We start from the raw sequence: 18,208 nt of genomic DNA, 5'->3' as shown, positions 1-18,208 counted from the left end.
AAGTGGATACATTTTCATTGATCCTGAGTCAGTACTTTGGTTTGAGACAGACAAGCAAACACCACCACTGGCCTCTGTAATAGTCTCCTTCGTCCTGTTACAACCTGGTATTTGACATCTGGGAGTGAGAACTGTCATTTTCCTTCAGTGTTTACTCATCAGCTGTTTTCCCTCCCTCCCTTGAAGCTGCATGCCAGAGGGGAGCAAAACACCTGGGGATCTTTCTTTTGTCTTAGTTCTGATCAATTACTCAGCCAGTAACTAATAAGGTCTTTACTAACCTATTACATTTGGGTTGATCTTTTGCAGACAGCACAGATAACTCAGGCCTCTCATCCTAACCAAGTGTCCCATTGCCTCCTGGACAGCTGGCCCCACATCCCTCCTCTGTCCACATGCTTCTCTGGTGCTAGCCCTAAGCCCCAGGACCATGGTTTACATAGACGGAACCATTCAGGGTCTAAGCAGTTAACCATTGAAACCTTTGTCCTCATGTTAAATTAGCAACACCCACAGCTGCTTTACTGCGAGAGTGAAATCTGACCAGCAAGTGCTACTCCTTGCATCCCCCAAAACAGCCCAAGAACACCAGAAATTTGCCTGAATTCTTGTGAAGGTTGCAGCACAAGAGGTGGAAGGGCAGAAATCAAATAGTATGGGCCCCACAGTGAGAGCAGAGGGAGGAAGCAAAATAAATCAACAAAATAATAAGTACTAAATGGGTGTTTGCAGTTGACAGGGTTCAGGTGGGGCTCGTTTTGGAGGATGACACAAACCTGCAATGATTTAGCCCTACAACAGAGAAAGCTCACTCTTGTGAACTTTCTGGTGCTTGGAGCAGACTGCCCACCCCTTACAACTCCCCAAGGCAGAAAATTCCAGCAAAGGCTCCAGCTTATAGAGAACAGAAGAGTCATAAGATGTTAACTTAAGCACCAAACAGTCCTACTGTAGCTGCCTCATGCTCTCGTTCTTGCAATGCCAACCGTGAAAATAAGAATGGTACAAAGAATGAATTACAAACACACATGGTTAGAACATCTCAGAACGTGGGAAAAGAATCTTAACCTGCAGAGAGCAGGGAAAAAAACAAGTTGGCTACAAAAAAACACAAGAATCAAACTGATATGACTGCTCACCTTTAACGAAGTTGCTGGAAGACAATATAGCAATATCAATCTTTGAAGGAAAATTATTTTGACCTGGAATGCAACACCCAGCCAAACTACTTTACAAGTATGAGGTCAAAATAAAAATCTTTTTAAACACGGTGGGGCTTAGAAAATTTACAACCCATTGACTTTTTCTGCAAAACAAACACAAGGGTATATATATACTCTGCTAAAACAGGAAATAAATCCCAAAAGGAAGGAAGATGTTGAATACAAGAAACGGTAATAAAACCTACAGTTGTCTTATCTGCTAATGCATGATATTTTTAAAAATCATTGTTTAAAAAGAGACTACACCAAAATTTAAAACTCAAGTAACAGAAAAAGCCATAAAAGACATGAAGAGGAAATTCACAGAAGATATACAAATGGCCATTAAACAAATGAAAACATTCTCACTGGTCTCATTCCCTGCTAATGAGAATATAAGTTGATAAAGCCTTTTTGTACAGCAATTTGGCAATATCAGCTAACATTTCAAATACGCACAGGCTCTGAACCATCAATTCTAAAACTCTAATTCTGTAATTCTAAAGAAATGCCACACATGGACACAAAGATTAAATACTCCCCCATTCTATACAGCACTGTAATGACCCCTCCCCCCCAAAAATCTGGAAATAACCTTTATTACGTCTGCTAATAGGGCAATGTTAAGTAAATGATGATACGTCGTAACACAGAATACTACTATGCGTCCATTGTAAAGCTGTAAACCCGTGCATACTGACAGGAAAACATATGTAAGCCATTCTGGAGCTTAAAAAAAAAATCTGTAGCACAATGTATATACGGTTTAGGCCTTTTTACGTAAAAATAGACTGTGTATTTATATGTGTGTAACTAAGTGTACACAGCCTGGAAGCAACGCCAAGACGTTCACCCGTGGTTACTTCCGAGTGCGGAGTGAGAGCAGAGACTGCGGTCATTCTTTTTTTTTTCCAACACTGATTTGAGCACCTACCTACCAATTCCAGGCCCTAGGGATACGGCGGGCAACAACCCAGGGTCCACCGGCTGCACGAGAGCCCAGCGTGCCGGTTCTCTGGTTTGCTGCCGCGCGCCGGGCCGAGTGGGCACTCAGGTGTGTGTCGAATGAACGAGTGACCAAGCGGCTTATGCGTTATTCGTGTATAAATCAACTTGGGGGGGAGAAAAAAAACACAACTAAGGGACTTAAGTAATCACCCTGGTGAAGCCCCTTCCCAGCGCACACGCGCCCTTCGATTTCAACTTCCCGAAAGTGCCTTCGGCTCCAGGAACGAGGAGCCCGCGACCCCTCCGCCTCAACCCGGCCCGAGGAGCTCGTTGGAGAGAAGCCTCTGCTGCAGTCACGCGGGCCCGGGCTCAACCCCGTCACCTCCGGGGATACCCGGCAGCCTGGCGCGGGGCCGAGCCAGGTGACACCAGAACGCACCGAGGGCTCAGCGTTCGCCGCTCGCGGCGCGTTGGACGCGTAAACCTCACAAAAATCTCCCAAGCCGAGCACGGAAGAGCCGTCACCGCGCCTCCCACGTAGAAAAGGGGCTCGGGACCCCGAAGGCTCCGCGCGTGCCCGTCCCCACTCGCTTTCCACCCGTCTTGCCCGGCCGCCCTCACCTCCCCGGGCGACCGCCAGCGCCGGGGCCCGCAGGCGGCAGCCCCACAGCAGCAGCGTCCGCAGCTCGCGAGCCATGTGTGTCCTCCTGGGCGCCCACAGAAGCCAAGCGTGCCGGGGGCGAGGCCGGGGCGGGGCCTTCTTCGGGCGCGGCGTAGTGACGTCACAGCGCGCGCCCGGCTGCCCGGCCCGCTGCCTGCGCCGGCGGGTGGGCGGGGCCCTCTGTGGCTCGGGCTTGGGCGCGGTCCGGGCGCGGTCTGGCCGCGCGGGGGCAGCCGGACCTGGGGGCGGGACCTCCGTGACCTTGTGCCGCGTTGTCAAGGGCGACGGCCGTGTGCGGTGAGCCGCCAGGGCACTTGTCCGCCGCCAGCTGGCCCTCGGTTTGTGCATCCCAGAAATGGGGCAGATGTTAACATCCACCTAGCAGCGTGTGAAAAGGCGGCGCCGGGGCAGAAGCAGTTAACATCTCCAGGGTCTTTATATAAGTCTCGGGCCAACGGTCCAGACCAATGGAAGTCAGTCTCTCCAAACCAAGACAAAACAAATAGCTGAAAAGAGTAAAAGGGAGAATTTCAGGCTTGACTTGTCTACACCAAAACTTGGGAGCCAACTCCCACCAGCAAGACTGGGCTTATTCATCATTCCAATTCTCTCGCCTTCCTGGAGGTAAGAGTCTGGTTGGAGATTCGGACTATCAACTTCCTTTCTCACAGAGTTCCAAACCACGTAAAATGCAGATTCTCCAGCACCGCCTGAAGTGAGGCTCAGGCAGCCCCCAAGATGATTATGAGGCACACTGAAGACTTGCTGCCACGATCAAATAATTGCACGCAAATGGGTTACTCGAGATTGTGACAGGATCTGCTAAGAACAGGAGCCAGGAGAGTGTCCCCCAGTGGGACCTGGACATAGCTGGGGCCACGGGAGGGGGTGTGACAGGGAACACGTGCAGGTTGAAAGTGGTATGGATGATCCCCAAGTTCCAGGCTTAAGTAATGTAAAAGAGGTGGGCAGATTTGGATGGAAGAGCAGGAGTTCTCTCACCTGGAAGACTCCATCAGCCTCCTAACTGGCTCCCCATTCTCTGCACAGCAGCTGATCATACACACTCCTCAGTCAGGGTCCTCCAGTGGTAACCCAGCACATAATTCCAAACCCCTTCTGCCTCGGCCTCCAAACCCTGCATAACCTTACCCCACATCACTCCCTCCTTCACGATACTCCAGACACATGAGCTAGTCCCAGGTATAGTGTTTCCAGGATACCGCTGAATTGAGGGGTCTCAGCCTCACATTTCATGTGTTGTTCACTCCACTAAAGAAATCATCTCTTTTGTAAGAGCTGACACATTGGTCTATGGGGCAATAGATCTAGCCTGGGGAGCCCTCTTATTACAGGAAGAGGAAGTAGTATTTGGCAAAGGGAGGAGGGAAACCTAGGCTTCAGTGAAGGATGGCGGTGGGTGGGGGCTACTAGGACCCTTCTGTCCTCTCTCAGTCTGTGGCCTTCAGAGACATAACCTCAGCCACAGATCTTTGTGATATTGGGTCCCCTGGTAGCCCAAGGAACTGTGGCTTTTTAAAGTGCCCAGGGATCCAAGCGAATCTTGAGGGGGTCATGAGAAGATTTCAGGCCTATGCAGACAAGGAAAATGGAAGAAGGGAAAGAATGAATAGAGTACTTGAGTTGAATTAATCGAGACTGGCAGGGAGTTGCTTGGGGAGAGCAGAGAGAGAAACAGAGGAGGGGAAGGGAGGGGGAGACCCCCTGGATCTCCCAGCCACCACTGTGGCCACTATGAAGCTGCCCATTCCTTTTGCAGAAGTCACTGCCTTCCCCTGGGGGTAAGCTAACAGCCATGAAAAATGCCTGCTGCATTATTCACAATAGCCAGAAGGTAGAAGCAACCCAAGTGTCCATTGATGGATGAATGGATAAACAAAACATGGTATATACATGCAATGGAATATTATTCAGACTTAGAAAGGAAGGAAATTCTGACACATGCTACAACGTGGATGAACCTTGAGGACATCGTGCTAAGTAAAATAAGCCAGTCACAAAAAGACAGTGTATGATTCCACTGACATCAGGTAGTTAGAGTAGTCAAATTCATAGAGACAGAAAGTAGCATGGTAGGTGCCAGGGGCTGAGGGAGGGGGACCAAGAAGTTAGTATTTAATGGGGACAGAGTTTCGGTTTTGCAAAATGAATAGAGTTCTGGAGAGGATGATGGTGATGGCTGTACAACAGTATGAATGTATTTGATACCCTTAAAAATGATTGAGGAACTTCCCTGGTGGCACAGTGGTAAAGAATCCACCTGCCAATGCAGGGGACACGGGTTAGATCCCTGGCCCGGGAAGATCCCACATGCCGCGGAGCAACTAAGCCTGTGCGCCACAACTACTGAGCCTGCGAGCCACAACTACTGAGCCTGTGCGCCTAGAACCTGTGCTCCACAACAAGAGAAGCCACCACAATGAGAAGCCCGCGCACCGCAGTGAAGTACAGCCGCCGCTCGCCGCAACTAGAGAAAGCCAGAAAGCCCATGTACAACAATGAAGACCTAACGCAGGCCCCTAAAAAAGGAAAGATTGAAATTTTGTGTATATTTTACCACAATTAAAAAAAAATGCCTACTGCAAAGAAAAATCTAATTTGACTGCCTCCCTTTTTCTTCATTTCTTTGTTCAAAGCACCAACTTCTGGGCAAGCTTCTCCCTTCATCAGGCAACATCCTGGGAGTTCCCAGAGGAGGAAAGGCTCATGGCTGTCGGTTACTTCTTGGCCCGGAAAGGTCCCAGTGATGATGAAATTTTTTTCTCAATTTCATGGATCCTTTTATAAGGCAGATTCTTTTTTGAAGCTAGAATATGGGAGTGGGAGGTGAGGAGAGGAACTCCCAGACAGTCCTGCAGACCCCGGGTGTAGTCTGAAAGCTATTCTATAATTGTCTTAGTGTTCGGGCCTTAGGGGCAAGGATTTCCTCCAGCAGGCACAGACCTGTACAGCCCTGTCTGGGACAAGGGCAGCTGCAGCTTGGAGGCCTCTGACCGAAGCCTCAGAAACAGTACCTCTCCCTGGGTTTCTGAGGCATCAAAACGTTCAAATTTAGAGAGCACTAATGGCCTGGTGGTACCTGCACAGGGCTTTGTGCATTCCTTAAAGTCCTTTTCATCATTTGCAGTACTTTCATGCCAACTCAGCATGGATTGGAACTCAGAAACCTAGTATTTTGCTGAATCGCTTGACAGCTATCTCAGTATGTTTGACAAAGGTCAATCCTCCCAACTTGAGAGACCCGCCCAAGGCAGCACGGCTCCATTTGACCCCCACTGGCACACATGCTGATGGTGGGATTCCGCCAGAAGCAAGACCTGTGGTCCTTCATGGAGGCAGGTGCAGCCACTTAGCAGGACCTGGCCTGGAACTCACTAGGACATTTCTAATTTCACTGGATGACTCTGAGGCTTTTTCTCCAAAGGGCTCATTCTACTTTGCCAGTGGCCACTTTTAATTTTACCATCAAGGACACTGGGAATGTCACAGGCTGATTCCACAAACCCCCACAACTTTGAGGGGTGAATGGACCCGAGGTCTCCTTTTTCTTCCCCTACAGCATCAGCAGTCAGTCCAGCCCGCTCTATGGGGCTCCGTGGCCACCCACTAGGTGGGTGGCCCTTGGCAATCCCCTGTCCTATGGGGCCCTTCCACCGTGAACACTGCCTGTGCCCCTACAGGAGGGGCCATCCTGGTGGGCTCCCAGTCTCCCTGTCCAGCGTGATGAACCTAAGACAGTTGAATCTGGACAACCACGAAGTATCTCTGGTGGGGCCTCCTCTGAGTGACTGGCTCTGGGGAAGGCAGCAACCTCCACTCTTGCATTTCTTCCTGGAAACTTCCGTTGGGAGATACCACTGGGCGAACTAGCCCTGAGGGCATGTGTTCAAAGGTGCATTCTGTCCTGGCAAAGAGCTGAGATCACAATTTTTTCCCAGCTTGTGGATGACATCATTTTAGGAATAAAAAATGTCCACCAAACCTCAAGTCTACCGCGTCTATTGCTTACGAGAAAGACGAGAATGAGTTTGTCCGAGAGACTCCACAGGGTGAAAGGCAGCTCTGTTCTATGCGTGCTGGCATGCACGTGCACGCGTGTGCCTGGGCCAAGCTGATGGCCCTGTACTTCCTAGAGCTGCCATTCTCATGCGACGCTTGGAGGAAACGGAGTGGCTGTGTGGGAGGCTTTGCCTGCTGGGAGGCCTCTTTCCCTGCTTGGCATGGCTTCCTGGTGGCTGCAGGGTTCCCTCCTTCAATGCCTGCTCTGTGCTGACAAGGCCCTGCCTCCCTGAAGGACTGGCCCTTTGCCTGGGCACCCTGGGCCTCTACTCCAGACAGAGCCCTGCCCAGATGGTGTCCTGAGCAACACCTGGTATCAGGCCCCACCCGGTAGGTGAGCAGCTTTTGCAAAATTCTCCTCGCAGAGACTGCATCTCCTCAGGTGTGAAGAGGGTTCCCTCAGTCAGGATTCTCTGGTCCAACGGGGGATCAGAGGACAGGTGGAGATGCAGACCATTGGCCATTTTCCCTGACTCCTAGGGCAGCCTCTCTTGGCGCAGGCACAGGGCGAAGGAGGTTGTTGTCCATCAGCCCCACTGGGGCTCGTCTGGATGGTGAGTGCTGTGCCTGCAGTTCAGGAAACAGGAGGGACAGACTGACCCTGGCACTCACTCCCCAGGAGCCAAAGAACAGGCCGCAGTGTGATCACATGGCCTGGAAACTGGCTGGGGGGCAAGGCGCCCCTCCTGCTTCTTTGTTTGCTTCACAATCCGCACTTTTTTTACAAATGCACTTCACAGCCAGGATGCCTCCCTGCATCAGACAAAACGGTGGGGATGCCCTTTCCAGGTAACTCAGGGCTTTCAGCCCACTGGGGCTGCCCACAGCCTCGGTTCTGCCTGGACTCCTGTCCTGTCTAGGGGACCCCAGGCGAGAACCACTTGCCCAAACCCCCTCTCCCCACACCCATGTTTTATCATGAACATTAAGACTGAGGCAGTTTTCCAGTCAAGATGGTCTGCTCTTGGTCCCATGCAGCCTGGCTACTCAAAGCAGATGAGGGCCAGCAGCAGCAGCCTCGCCTGGGAGCTTGTTAGAAACATGGAATCTCGGCACATCACCCCTGCCCTCACCCGCACTGGCCTCAGTTCTACAGAATCAGGATGTTGGCAAGATCCCAGCTAATCAATCCGCATGCACGTTAAGCTTGAGAAGGAAGCACAGTCCTGAGGACACATGGCGGTGGAGGATCGTGTGCTTCCTGAACCGTGGAGCAGCCTGCGATCCTCGATCCTCGGCCTGACGAAGAGATGCTTTGTTTCCCGCACCAACAGGGCACAGTGCCCCGGCTTTGAGCCCCAGCACCTTCCTCCAGGACGTGCCTCTGTTGATTGAGTTCTCCCAGGGCTGCATGTCACCGCCCAGGAGCTGATCGATAAACACTTGCTGAGGGGACAGGCTCCGTGCTTCTCCGAACATCAGCTGGAAGCAGCAGGTGTGCATCAGGAGACCTGAAGCTGCTCGTTCCAGAAGGAAAGGGGCCTCAGCTTGGTGCCACTCACGTCTTTCCTGCCACTTCGGACACTCAATGCCCTCTTCCCACACGAGGACCCCTGCTCCTCACCCAGGAAACCACAGCTGAGAACTTAAGTGTCCGGAGGGTGGGGAACCCGAGGGTCCCCTGTGCTCTTGCCTGCGGAGGCCTTGCTCTCACTGGTGACCCCAATTCTGGCTGCTGAGCTCCTGTTAGCTCTGAGTGCCTCCTGCATGGCCCCTGGGACCCCTTGCTTCCCTGGTCCTCTCTACATCTGACTTTGGGAGCACAGCTGCGATGCCAGCATTTGGTCCCCAAGGCTCTCCCTCTGTCAGTAGACACCCCTCCCCATGCAGCAGCACAGGAAGCAACCCTCCCTCTTCTGCGGGCCTCGACCCTGTGCCAAGATGTTAGGGGCCCAGGGTGGGCTCAGAGAGGACAAGGAAGGGTCCAGGAACAGGGACCCCGGCACACCCCTTGCCATCCTTTCCAAGGGTGTCCTTTCTGGACATTTTCCTGAGGGACTTGTGGATGCAGGGTCCTCACCCTCACTTGCAACATTCCCTAAACATCACCACCTCCCTTGAGGATCAGTTATTGGATCCATATCATTGTTATGCCTATATGTCATTTTAAAAAAATTAGTGAATTCCCTGGCAGTCCAGTGGTTAGAAATCTGTGCTGTCACTGCTGAGGGCCCGGGGTTCAATCCCTGGTTGGGGGAACTAAGATCCCACCAGCCATGCAGTGTGGCCAAAAAAAGAAAAACGTTAATAAGAGGATTTCTTGTTGCTGGCCCAGAGCCGTGGGACCCATGATCAGATGATAAACCCCATTTCCATCACTAAGCGCTCTCTAGGAGTTGGGTGGGAGGTGGGTTAGGGTCATCTAAACTGGGAGCTGTGGCCACTACAGTTGACCAACACTGTCAACATTTCTTCTCTGACGCCGAAGTGAGCCAGTGGGCACCAGACACAGGCAAGCTCAGGCCCACACAGTCCTTTGTGAGGACCTGGTTACCACATACCACTGTCTGCCGTGTTCAAGGGGCTACAATGTACTGCAACACCCCTGCTTTGCCAGGGTACCTCAAAGTGGGCTCAAGAGGAACCTGTGGAATAGGAGGGGAGGCAGGCGTGTGGGAGGGTTTTCAGGGCTGGAGGAAAAGCTCCTCTCGAACGAAAGGGGAGAGTGTGGTTGGGGCCAGCAGCCCATGTCAGCCCTTGGTGCTCATGAATTCAGGTAAGTCGGTCCCTCTGTTCTCCCACCTCATGGCTGGGCAGAGGGGTGGACACGCGTTTAAACAGCACTTGTTACCTGGTATCACTACCTTTCACGAGGCCAGGAAGGCAGAAGAGCTCGCTCACAGCCACGGCCAAGGCCCTGGTGCCGTCACTGACCCCACCTCACAGGCACCTCCGGCCCATACTTGCTATGACCTGGTCTCTCACTCCAAGGTCTCTTCCTGACCCCCTGACTTTTATACCACTTCCTAAGGTGTTCTAAGCTGTCAACGCCCTTTGAATCTTTCAGTTTAGTGAAGTAACTTAAGTCATATCACAGTCAGTGGATCTGAGTCCATCCTCTATGGAGAGGCACGAGCTCGTTGGAAGCACCATTTGCATCCTCAGCTCCTCATCAGGGTCCCTCAGCCTTGTCATTGTCAGCCTGGGTGCTACATTCATTTATGTTAGTATCGCATGACTGACCCGTTTCCCTGCTCTTGATTTTGCAGTGAACACGGGATGCCCTGGGAAGGTGCCGTGTGGCTTTATGATCCCAGGTGGACACTGGCCCCAGCCCCACACGCTCCTGCACCATCCACCTGCTGAGGTGGCACCACCAGTGTCTACTTCCCAGCACTGGCCTTGTGTCAAGGACTTCCTGGCTTCTCCCTGTCTGCCACCCATATTCAGCTCCTTTCCTTTTTCAGAGTAGCTTATTTTCTCATGCAGTTCTAAAAGCACATTTTGGCTCAAATGAAATCTTTTGGTTCCACTTTACAGCAATCAAAAGTTGCATGTCTTCAGCCTGAGATCTTAGAAACCTCTTCACCTCGTGTTACGCAGCCATTGCAGCCAACTCCTGTTTTTTTGTTTTTTGTTTGTTCGTTTTTTTTTTTTTTGCAGCACGCGGGCCTCTCACTGTTGTGGCCTCTCCCGTTGCAGAGTACAGACTCTGGACGCGCAGGCTCAGCGGCCATGGCTCACGGGCACAGCCGCTCCGCGGCATGTGGGATCTTCCCGGACCGGGGCACGAACCCGTGTCCCCTGCATCGGCAGGTGGACTCTCAACCACTGTGCCACCAGGGAAGCCCCGACTCCTGTTTTTAACACACTGAATTCTCAAAAACATAATCAAACACGTGCACTAGACAAAATCAGCTGAACCCCTTTATCTTATGACTGGCTGCTAAGCTAATTCTACGGGTTGTTAGCCAACTGGAACCATCTTTGAATCCAAGCAGTTTTACCAGCTTTTATTATAAACACCAGCACATTTCAAGTTTCCTCTTTTTTGTCCCCCAGAATTTCAGGCAACTTTATTCATGGCAGAAGTTCCCTCTTTTTTTTTTTTTTTAATAAGTTTATTTATTTATTTTTGGCTGCGTTGGGTCTTCGTTGCTGCACGTGGGCTTTCTCTAGCTGTGGTGAGCAGGAGCTACTCTTCGTTGTGGTATGCAGGCTTCTCACTGTGGTGGCTTCTTTTTGTTGTGGAGCATGGGCTCTAGGCACGTGGGCTCAGTAGTTGTGGCTCGCGGGCTCTAGAGCGCAGGCTCAGTAGTTGTGGCACCTGGGCTTAGCTGCCCCGCAGCATGTGGGATCTTCCCGGACCAGGGCTTGAAACTGTGTCCCCTGCGTTGGCAGTCGGATTCTTTTTTTTTTAATTTTTAAAAAAATATTTAAATTTTATTTATTTTTGGCTGCATTGGGTCTTCGTTGCTGCACACAGGCTTTCTCTAGTTGTGGCGAGTGGGGGCTACTCTTTGTTGCAGTGTGTGGGCTTCTCATTGTGGTGGCTTCTCTTGTTGTGGAGCACAGGCTCTAGGTGTGTGGGCTTCAGTAGTTGTAGCACGTGGGCTCAGTAGTTGTGGCACACGGGCTTAGCTGCTCTGCGGCATGTAGGATCTTCTGAGACCAGGGCTAGAACCCGTGTCCCCTGCATTGGCAGGTGGATTCTCAACCACTGCACCACGAGGGAAGGCCCAGAAGTTTCCTCTTTTTGATCACAAATATAGGACTTTTTTCTCTTCCTAAGTAGACAGCATGTGAGACCCCGCATCGGGGCTTTCCAGCTCTCACAGAAACTTCCTTACGTCAAGTGCCAGGTTAGCATCCAGCCCACACCCTTGGCCACATCCTTTGGCAACAAGACTGCATGGGGACTCCAAGAGGATGAGGTTGGCAGTTTTGGATTCTGGGATGACCTGAAAGAGACTCCCCATTGGCCAGGTTAAAAGGGCTGCACATCCGAAGTGTGGGCCTGGAGCTGCTTCTCCAGGCCCCAGACAGCTCACACTTCTTGTCTGAACAGACTCAGTCCAGGGCTTTCCCATCAGTGCAGAAGGCGACCGGGAAGAGGGTCACGGACATAGGACTTGAGCACGTTAAGTGAGGATGGCATGTGGCCACGGAGGGCCTGACCCTGCTTCCCTTTGGGGATGGGTAGGGATGGGGGTTGGTTGGTGGTGAGATGGTGGTCTTAGTCTTACCTGGCTAAATCTACAACATTAGAACAAGATTCGAAGCCCTGTGTTACAACTAATTTCTTAGAGAGTTTCCTCAAATTTAAATTCCCAGTTCAAGTGTTTTGAAAAGATTTCTGTGAATACAGAGCCAAAAGGAAAGCTATTTGGGCTGTGATTTCTAAGCCCGACATCACAACCCGTCGGTTGAGACCACCCTTGGTTGGGGGACAGGGGAATGAAACAGGACTCCACTTGCCTGTGCCCTGGGAGGGGGTGCACAGACCAAAGAATGAATGTCAGCTCTCCTGGCGGTGGTCTTCCTCATAGATGTCATTGTTATAGCATTCAGGACCTCGGGTGTCACCCCCTCAGTTAAGGGCCCCTGGAATTGGACTCAGAGAGGAGGGGTGGACCAGGTGGCCGAGTGCAGGTGTTGCTCGAAGCTGGAGGCCTCTTCTCACCCCAGCAGGGCTGGTGGCCAGTGTTCCACATCGTTCCCCCAGCGGCCCCCAGGGCAGCACCTCACTGTTTCTAGAAGTTGGAGAAGGCAGGGCTGGAGCTGCATCTGCCCAGCCCAGCGTCAGAGGCCGTGGCGGCATCCTCCCTCACTGAACCAGGATTTGGGGGCAGGCCAGGAACCCCCTCTAGCCCCCGGAACACCCTTTGCATCAATTCTGGGATTGGCATGTAGGAGCGGGGATGGGGTGGGGGTGGCTAAGACGGGGAGTGTGGACAGGCGACAAAGTGCTGTTTCAGGGCCACTTGTGTCCCCGGCTCTGGGTGAGGTTCTTCCATGAGCAGCAAAGGAGGGCCCTCCAGGCCTTGGCTGAGCCCAGCTGCCACCCCCACCCCCCGCCCCCGGCCACCAGGACCGCGGCCCCCACCTCTCCTCTGTGAGCAAACAATCAGAATCATGTCTTACAAAGAACAGACTCCAAAAATATATATAAATAAATAAAAACCTTAAACATTCTTACAGGGATCTTAAAGAACAGAATACATGTTAAAAACTTCAGTAATTTATATCAATTTTAAGCGGTACTTTATATACAATGGGGGAAAAAAACACATGCATAGTCCAAATACAATGTTGAAAACAGCATTTTCATAACAAAAGAGCTGGAACACGAAGTGTTAACACCATGTACATGAATTCAAGGACCACCCTTTTTGTCTGTTGCACACAGTTTATTTAACAATATGATATAAGAAATGAGTTGGTACTTTACCATTCTATACAGTGATTGAATCTTCTTGAATTTTCTTATTTATAGTAATTATAGCGCTTGCATGATTTACACTAGAATTGCTTTTCCTCATTTCAAGTTTCACATAGAAGAAAGAAAAGAATGCTTCTTCTCTATTAACATTAGCATGGTCTAAGAGAGTGATCATCCCTATTTTTTGTCTAAAACCAGTTTTATCAGAGAAACAAAGCAACAATTTCTACATCTGCAAGACAAGAGTTTGGCTTAAGCCAGTATGTATAGATAGATGTGTGTGTGGGTGTGTACGTGTGTGCGCTCAGGAGCCAATTCCTATCATCCAGGGGTAATACTTGGAGACGCCCACAGAGTTCACTATAGAAAAAATCTTCCCGCAACGTCAGAAAGTTATCGGGATACATTATAAGCTTGCATTATTTCAGGAATCAGTTTCTGAATATTATTTTTCTTCTCACTTTTAAACATAAATGTTTAAAGTCTTGAAAATACAAATAAAAAATATGAATATAATGAACTTGTTTTTCCCGTTAAAAAAAGGCATGAGTCACCAGCAATGACGACAAAAAGAATCCAAACAAAACCCCCCTCCCCCCAAAACAAAAAACAAAAAACGAAAAAAAAAAAAAGAGAGAGAGAGACCAGATATTTAAATCAACTGGTTTTTAACAAAAAAATATATTCTTTGTATTGTTTCTTTAAACAGCAATCTACCCTTCCACGGCTTGGAAGTAGCAGTTCCATCTAGGAATAAAAAGAGCCCAGATGCCTGGATTTCAGTACAAAAGGTCCAAGAACATGAAAGGGAAAAAAAAACAAGTGATGCTCTCACAATGCTACAAACCCTCCACAAACTTTTCTAGGGTGTCTCCCGTGGTGTCGCCGACCAGGGACAGCTCATTGGACAACGCACTCCTGTTGGGGGTGTTCAGTTGGGGGAGCATTGCACTCTGTTCGGGGTTCCCCAAGTGTCCCTGATCTATGGAGCTGGCCATGGTGACTGCGAGTCCTGGGTGGGGGGAACCAGTCTGGGGCGAGACGTGGTGTGGTGAAGGCTGGGGCTGTATCCGTGGCGACGGGCTGGAATGTGGAGGCTGGGACTGGGGCCGTGGAGACTGGACAGGGGCCGGAGACCGCACCTGGCTACTGAGGGATGTGGCCATCTGCTGGCCGGGGAGGTGCGAGGCCTGCGGCTGTCCTGAGAGCATGTGCTGCTGGGGGCTCATGGGGTTCGGCTGGCCCGGGGACCCGATCTGCTGCTTCATCTGCTGCTGCTGCAAAATCCGCTGTTGCAGGGCCTGCTGGATGTTGGGCGCGCTGTCTGAGCCCAGCCCAGGCTGCCCCATCTGGCTGAGCTGTCCCATCTGGGCTGCCATCTGGCCCATGGAGCTGCCCTGGATGGGGAGGTGCTGCTGCATCCGCTGCTGCTGCATGGCTGCGGGGTAGCCTCCGGGTCCCTGAGGCTGCTGGAACTGGCCGTGCCCCGCCATGCCCCCGGCCATGCCGGCACTGCCCTGCTGCTGCTGCTGCTGCTGCTGTTGCTGCTGTTGCTGCTGCTGCTGCTGCTGCAGGAGCTGCCTTCGCAGCATCTCTCTGTACTGTGGGTTCATACTTGCCATGCTGGGGTTGTGCCCCGGGTTCATGATGTTCAGGGCCTGGCCCTGGGGGTTCAGGCCGCCCATCGCCGGCTGCTGAGGAGGCACACCGGGCCGTGGCCCGCCGGCTTGCATGGCATTCAGGTTCTGCAGGCTGGGCTGCTGGTGCAGGCCGGGCTGGGGCTGCAGGCCGGGCTGGGGCTGCAGGCCAGGTTGGGGCTGCAGGCCGGGCTGACTGGCCACGTACTTGGCCGTGCGTTGTTTAATGAAAGCTGCCATCAGCTGAGGATTGGACTTGAGGATGTTGAGCACCTGCTGCTGCTGCTGTGGGGAGCTGGGGGACTTCAGGGTCCGAAGCAGGTCCTGCAGGGCGCCGGGCGAGATGCTCCGGGGCGGTTGCACGCTGGGCATCCGTGGCCCGGCCACGGCCGGCTGGGCCTGCATGGACATCACGGGTCTCGGCATGCCTGGCATCGGCTGCTGCTGGGGGATGGGCGCCTGCTGCCACTGCCCAGGTGGCAGGTTGGGCACGACAGGCCCGCTGACCTGGTTGGGTCGGGGCACATTCAGGCCCACGGGGGCCATCTGGCTCACTGGGGTCACCATGCCCGTGCGCCCTGGGGGCATGCCGTTGTTGATGTTCACCCGGTACAGGTGCTGCTGCTGCTGGGCCTCCCGCTCGATCTGCCGGGCCGCCTCCACTGCCGCGGGTGGGGGCTGGGCGGGGGGCGGTGGGGCTGGCACCTGGTTGGTGGGCTTCCCGGTGGACACCGTTGTGGGGGGCTGAGTCCGGGCCACACTGGGGAAGCCGGCTGGTGACATGTTCACGGGCGAGGGCTGCGGCTGGGCGGGGGGCTGTGGCGTCTGGGGCGTGCTGGGCTGCTGTGTGGGGGTCCCGGGTGGTGCTGAGGTAGGGGAAGGTAGGCTCTGCTGAGGCACGTTGCGGGTGTTCATGGTGGCCATCCGCCGGCGCATGAGCTGGGCCTGCTGCAGGCGGTGCTGGATCTGCTGCTGGCGGAGCTTGTGTTTGATGTTGAGGCAGAAGGGCACGGGGCACTTGTTTTCTTGGCAGTGTTTGGCGTGGTAGCAGCAGAGGGCAATGAGCTGCTTGCACACTGGGCAGCCGCCGTTGGTCTTGCGCTTGCAACCCTTGGTGTGCTGCACCACCCGCTTCATCTTCTGGCAGGACGGCAGTGAGCAGTTGGCGTTGCGGCACTGACAGGCGTGCACCAGGGACTGGATGCAGCGCTGAATGCTCAGGCGCCGTGACTCCTGGGGGCTCTTGGACTGTGGCTCACCCTGGCTGCTGCCCTCGTCGTCCAGGCCCAGCCCCCACTTCACCATCTTGTGGGTGTGGCTCTTCGTGTTGTAGCAGTTGATGCAGAGGTCATAGTCCTGCGGGTGAGGACAAGGGACAAGCCAGCATCAGCACGCGGCCCTGACCACCAGCTCCCCCCCATCCCCACGAGGCTCACAGATGCCAAACATGTCTGCTCCCCAGAACCTTCACTCCCGGGAACACTCCACAGCCCAGAAATTCCAGAGACACCGGTCCACCTACTTGCCCTCTTCTGGGGGCCCCTCTGCTTTCTCCCAACCTGCTAGCTCGCAGCGTGTGTGGCTTCGTGAGCACCCTGAGGCTGGGGCCCCTACGCTCTGGGGCTGCTGCGGGTGCCCTTGGTGCATCCCCAGAGCTCTGCTGGGCAGCCGGTGGCGGGCACTGGGGCTGAGAGGCCTTAACCAGGAGGAAGGCCCTGGGCTTGCACCATGGCAACATAATGCCCCCTCCCCAGGTTTCTAAAAGCTGCACCTGGAGACGGAGACCACAAAGCACTAGATTTGGAGGATGAGCCCTGTGACCAGGACTGCTAACCTTCTCACAGCAAGGACGTGAAAATCCCCACAGTGGGAAGTAAGAGAGAGGACAAAAGGAAGCTGGAAAGAGTGGCAGAGAGACGAGGGCATTATAGAGGCCCCCTCTGCCCCCAGAGAGCACAGAGCTGCTGTTGTGGAGCACTCAACTATGGGGACTATCTAGGCGTTGACACCAGCAAGGTGAGGACTGGGCAGGAGAGGAGTCTGACTATCTGCGGGGGGAGGCAGAGCATGTGACATCCCGTGCGAGTGACCCGTCTGTGCCAGGGACAGGCCGAGTCCCCTGCAGAGGGGGTGCCAGTGTGGTCTGACCACGGGATCCACCAGGACAAGGGAAGAGGGGCTCAAGACCCCTGACCAAAGGGACCCAGCCTGACAACAGCAGGAAATCCCAACTTCTTGGCAAGCCTAGACTGGGAGCACCAGAAGAGGAACCAGTCAGAATCCCAATGGAACCAAAGCACTGCCGTGCTCTCTTCTCTCTGCCCTCCCACCCTGCACCAAGAGGCCTATGCGTGTGCCCGACACAGAGCTGGTGTTAACGAAACACAACAAATAAAATAACAAAGTGCCTTGTGATCATCTCCGCATCCTGAAAAGGTCAGCACAAATGTCTCCCAGGGAAGCTCACTGGCTTCCCTCCATCCCCTGAAGACCAGCTCCCCCCCACACCCCAGACACATGCCATTGGGACCAGGTTGGGACCAGGCTGCCTCGTGAGCAGACACCGGCTGCTTCTTGCCCTGGATGGCTGGCACTAAGCCCCATAACAGGCACAGGGCAGGAACCCCACCAACATCGAGAGAAACCCTCTCATTCGTGAACCCCAAAACACAATCTCAAAACCTACAGTGGACTAGTGGAGTGGACAGATGAGCATTCATCTGGTCATTTTCTCCCCAGAAAACGCCAACTGTCTAACAGTTGCCCTGAAATACACACGCACAGCCCGAGAGCGCCGTGGGCCTCACCAACTCTACCGGCAGCCCTGCGTGGGCAGGTGCCCCGCGCTCACCTCGCACACGGTGCAGTGCCAGCGCGTCTCCACGTGGTGCTTGCACTCATTGCAGGTGTAGACGAAGCGGTCCTGGCCCTGGGTGTGCAGCTCCACCAGCATGCACAGCGTGGACCACTTGGAGCGCCGCAGGGAGGAGAACTCCCAATGCTTGTCCCGGGCCAGCGTGAGGAAGGCGTCCCGCCCGTCCATGAGGTCACAGCTGAGCAGGGGGTCGGGGTCGACGATGGGGGGCAGCGTGTTGATGACAGGCCCAGCGTGGAGGTGGATCACAAAGAAGACCTGGGGGACAGCAGGGAGGAGCAGCGTCAGCCCCGCAGAGAGAAGGACCGAGCCGACTCCTGCTGTCCCCGGGGCTGAACTGCGTTGGTGACAAGCAGTGGTGACAAGCAGTGTGGTGTCGCCAAGCCAGGCCTCCTCCCCCTGCACTTGGTCCGCCCCCATCCC

The 18,208-nt window shown here is 53.5% G+C and overlaps 2 protein-coding genes across 3 annotated transcripts in view; both read right to left on the bottom strand.

Annotated features, from left to right (window-relative positions):
- The window catches only part of TRAP1 (TNF receptor associated protein 1), a 44,311-nt gene extending 41,446 nt beyond the window's left edge, over positions 1 to 2,865 (bottom strand). The window contains exon 1 of the mRNA XM_065891863.1: positions 2,772 to 2,865. Coding sequence (XP_065747935.1) covers positions 2,772 to 2,847 — 76 coding nt within the window. The 5' untranslated portion in view covers positions 2,848 to 2,865. The remainder of the gene's footprint in view (positions 1 to 2,771) is intronic.
- A 10,106-nt stretch (positions 2,866 to 12,971) lies between these two features.
- The window catches only part of CREBBP (CREB binding protein), a 130,518-nt gene continuing 125,281 nt past the window's right edge, over positions 12,972 to 18,208 (bottom strand). Inside the window, exons 30-31 of one of the 2 annotated variants that reach the window (XM_065893565.1) lie at positions 17,762 to 18,043; positions 12,972 to 16,266 (exon numbers count right to left, since the gene is read on the bottom strand). In XM_065893565.1, the coding sequence (XP_065749637.1) occupies positions 14,113 to 16,266; positions 17,762 to 18,043 (2,436 nt within the window). In that variant the 3' untranslated portion in view covers positions 12,972 to 14,112. The remainder of the gene's footprint in view (positions 16,267 to 17,761; positions 18,044 to 18,208) is intronic. The other variant, XM_065893566.1, reaches the window with a different exon arrangement.

The sequence above is a fragment of the Phocoena phocoena genome, chromosome 15 (assembly GCF_963924675.1).
Source record: "Phocoena phocoena chromosome 15, mPhoPho1.1, whole genome shotgun sequence".
In the NCBI taxonomy this organism is placed as follows: Eukaryota; Metazoa; Chordata; class Mammalia; order Artiodactyla; family Phocoenidae; genus Phocoena; species Phocoena phocoena.
Note: the sequence above shows the minus strand (reverse complement) of the source record. Positions and strands in the feature narration are given on the sequence as shown.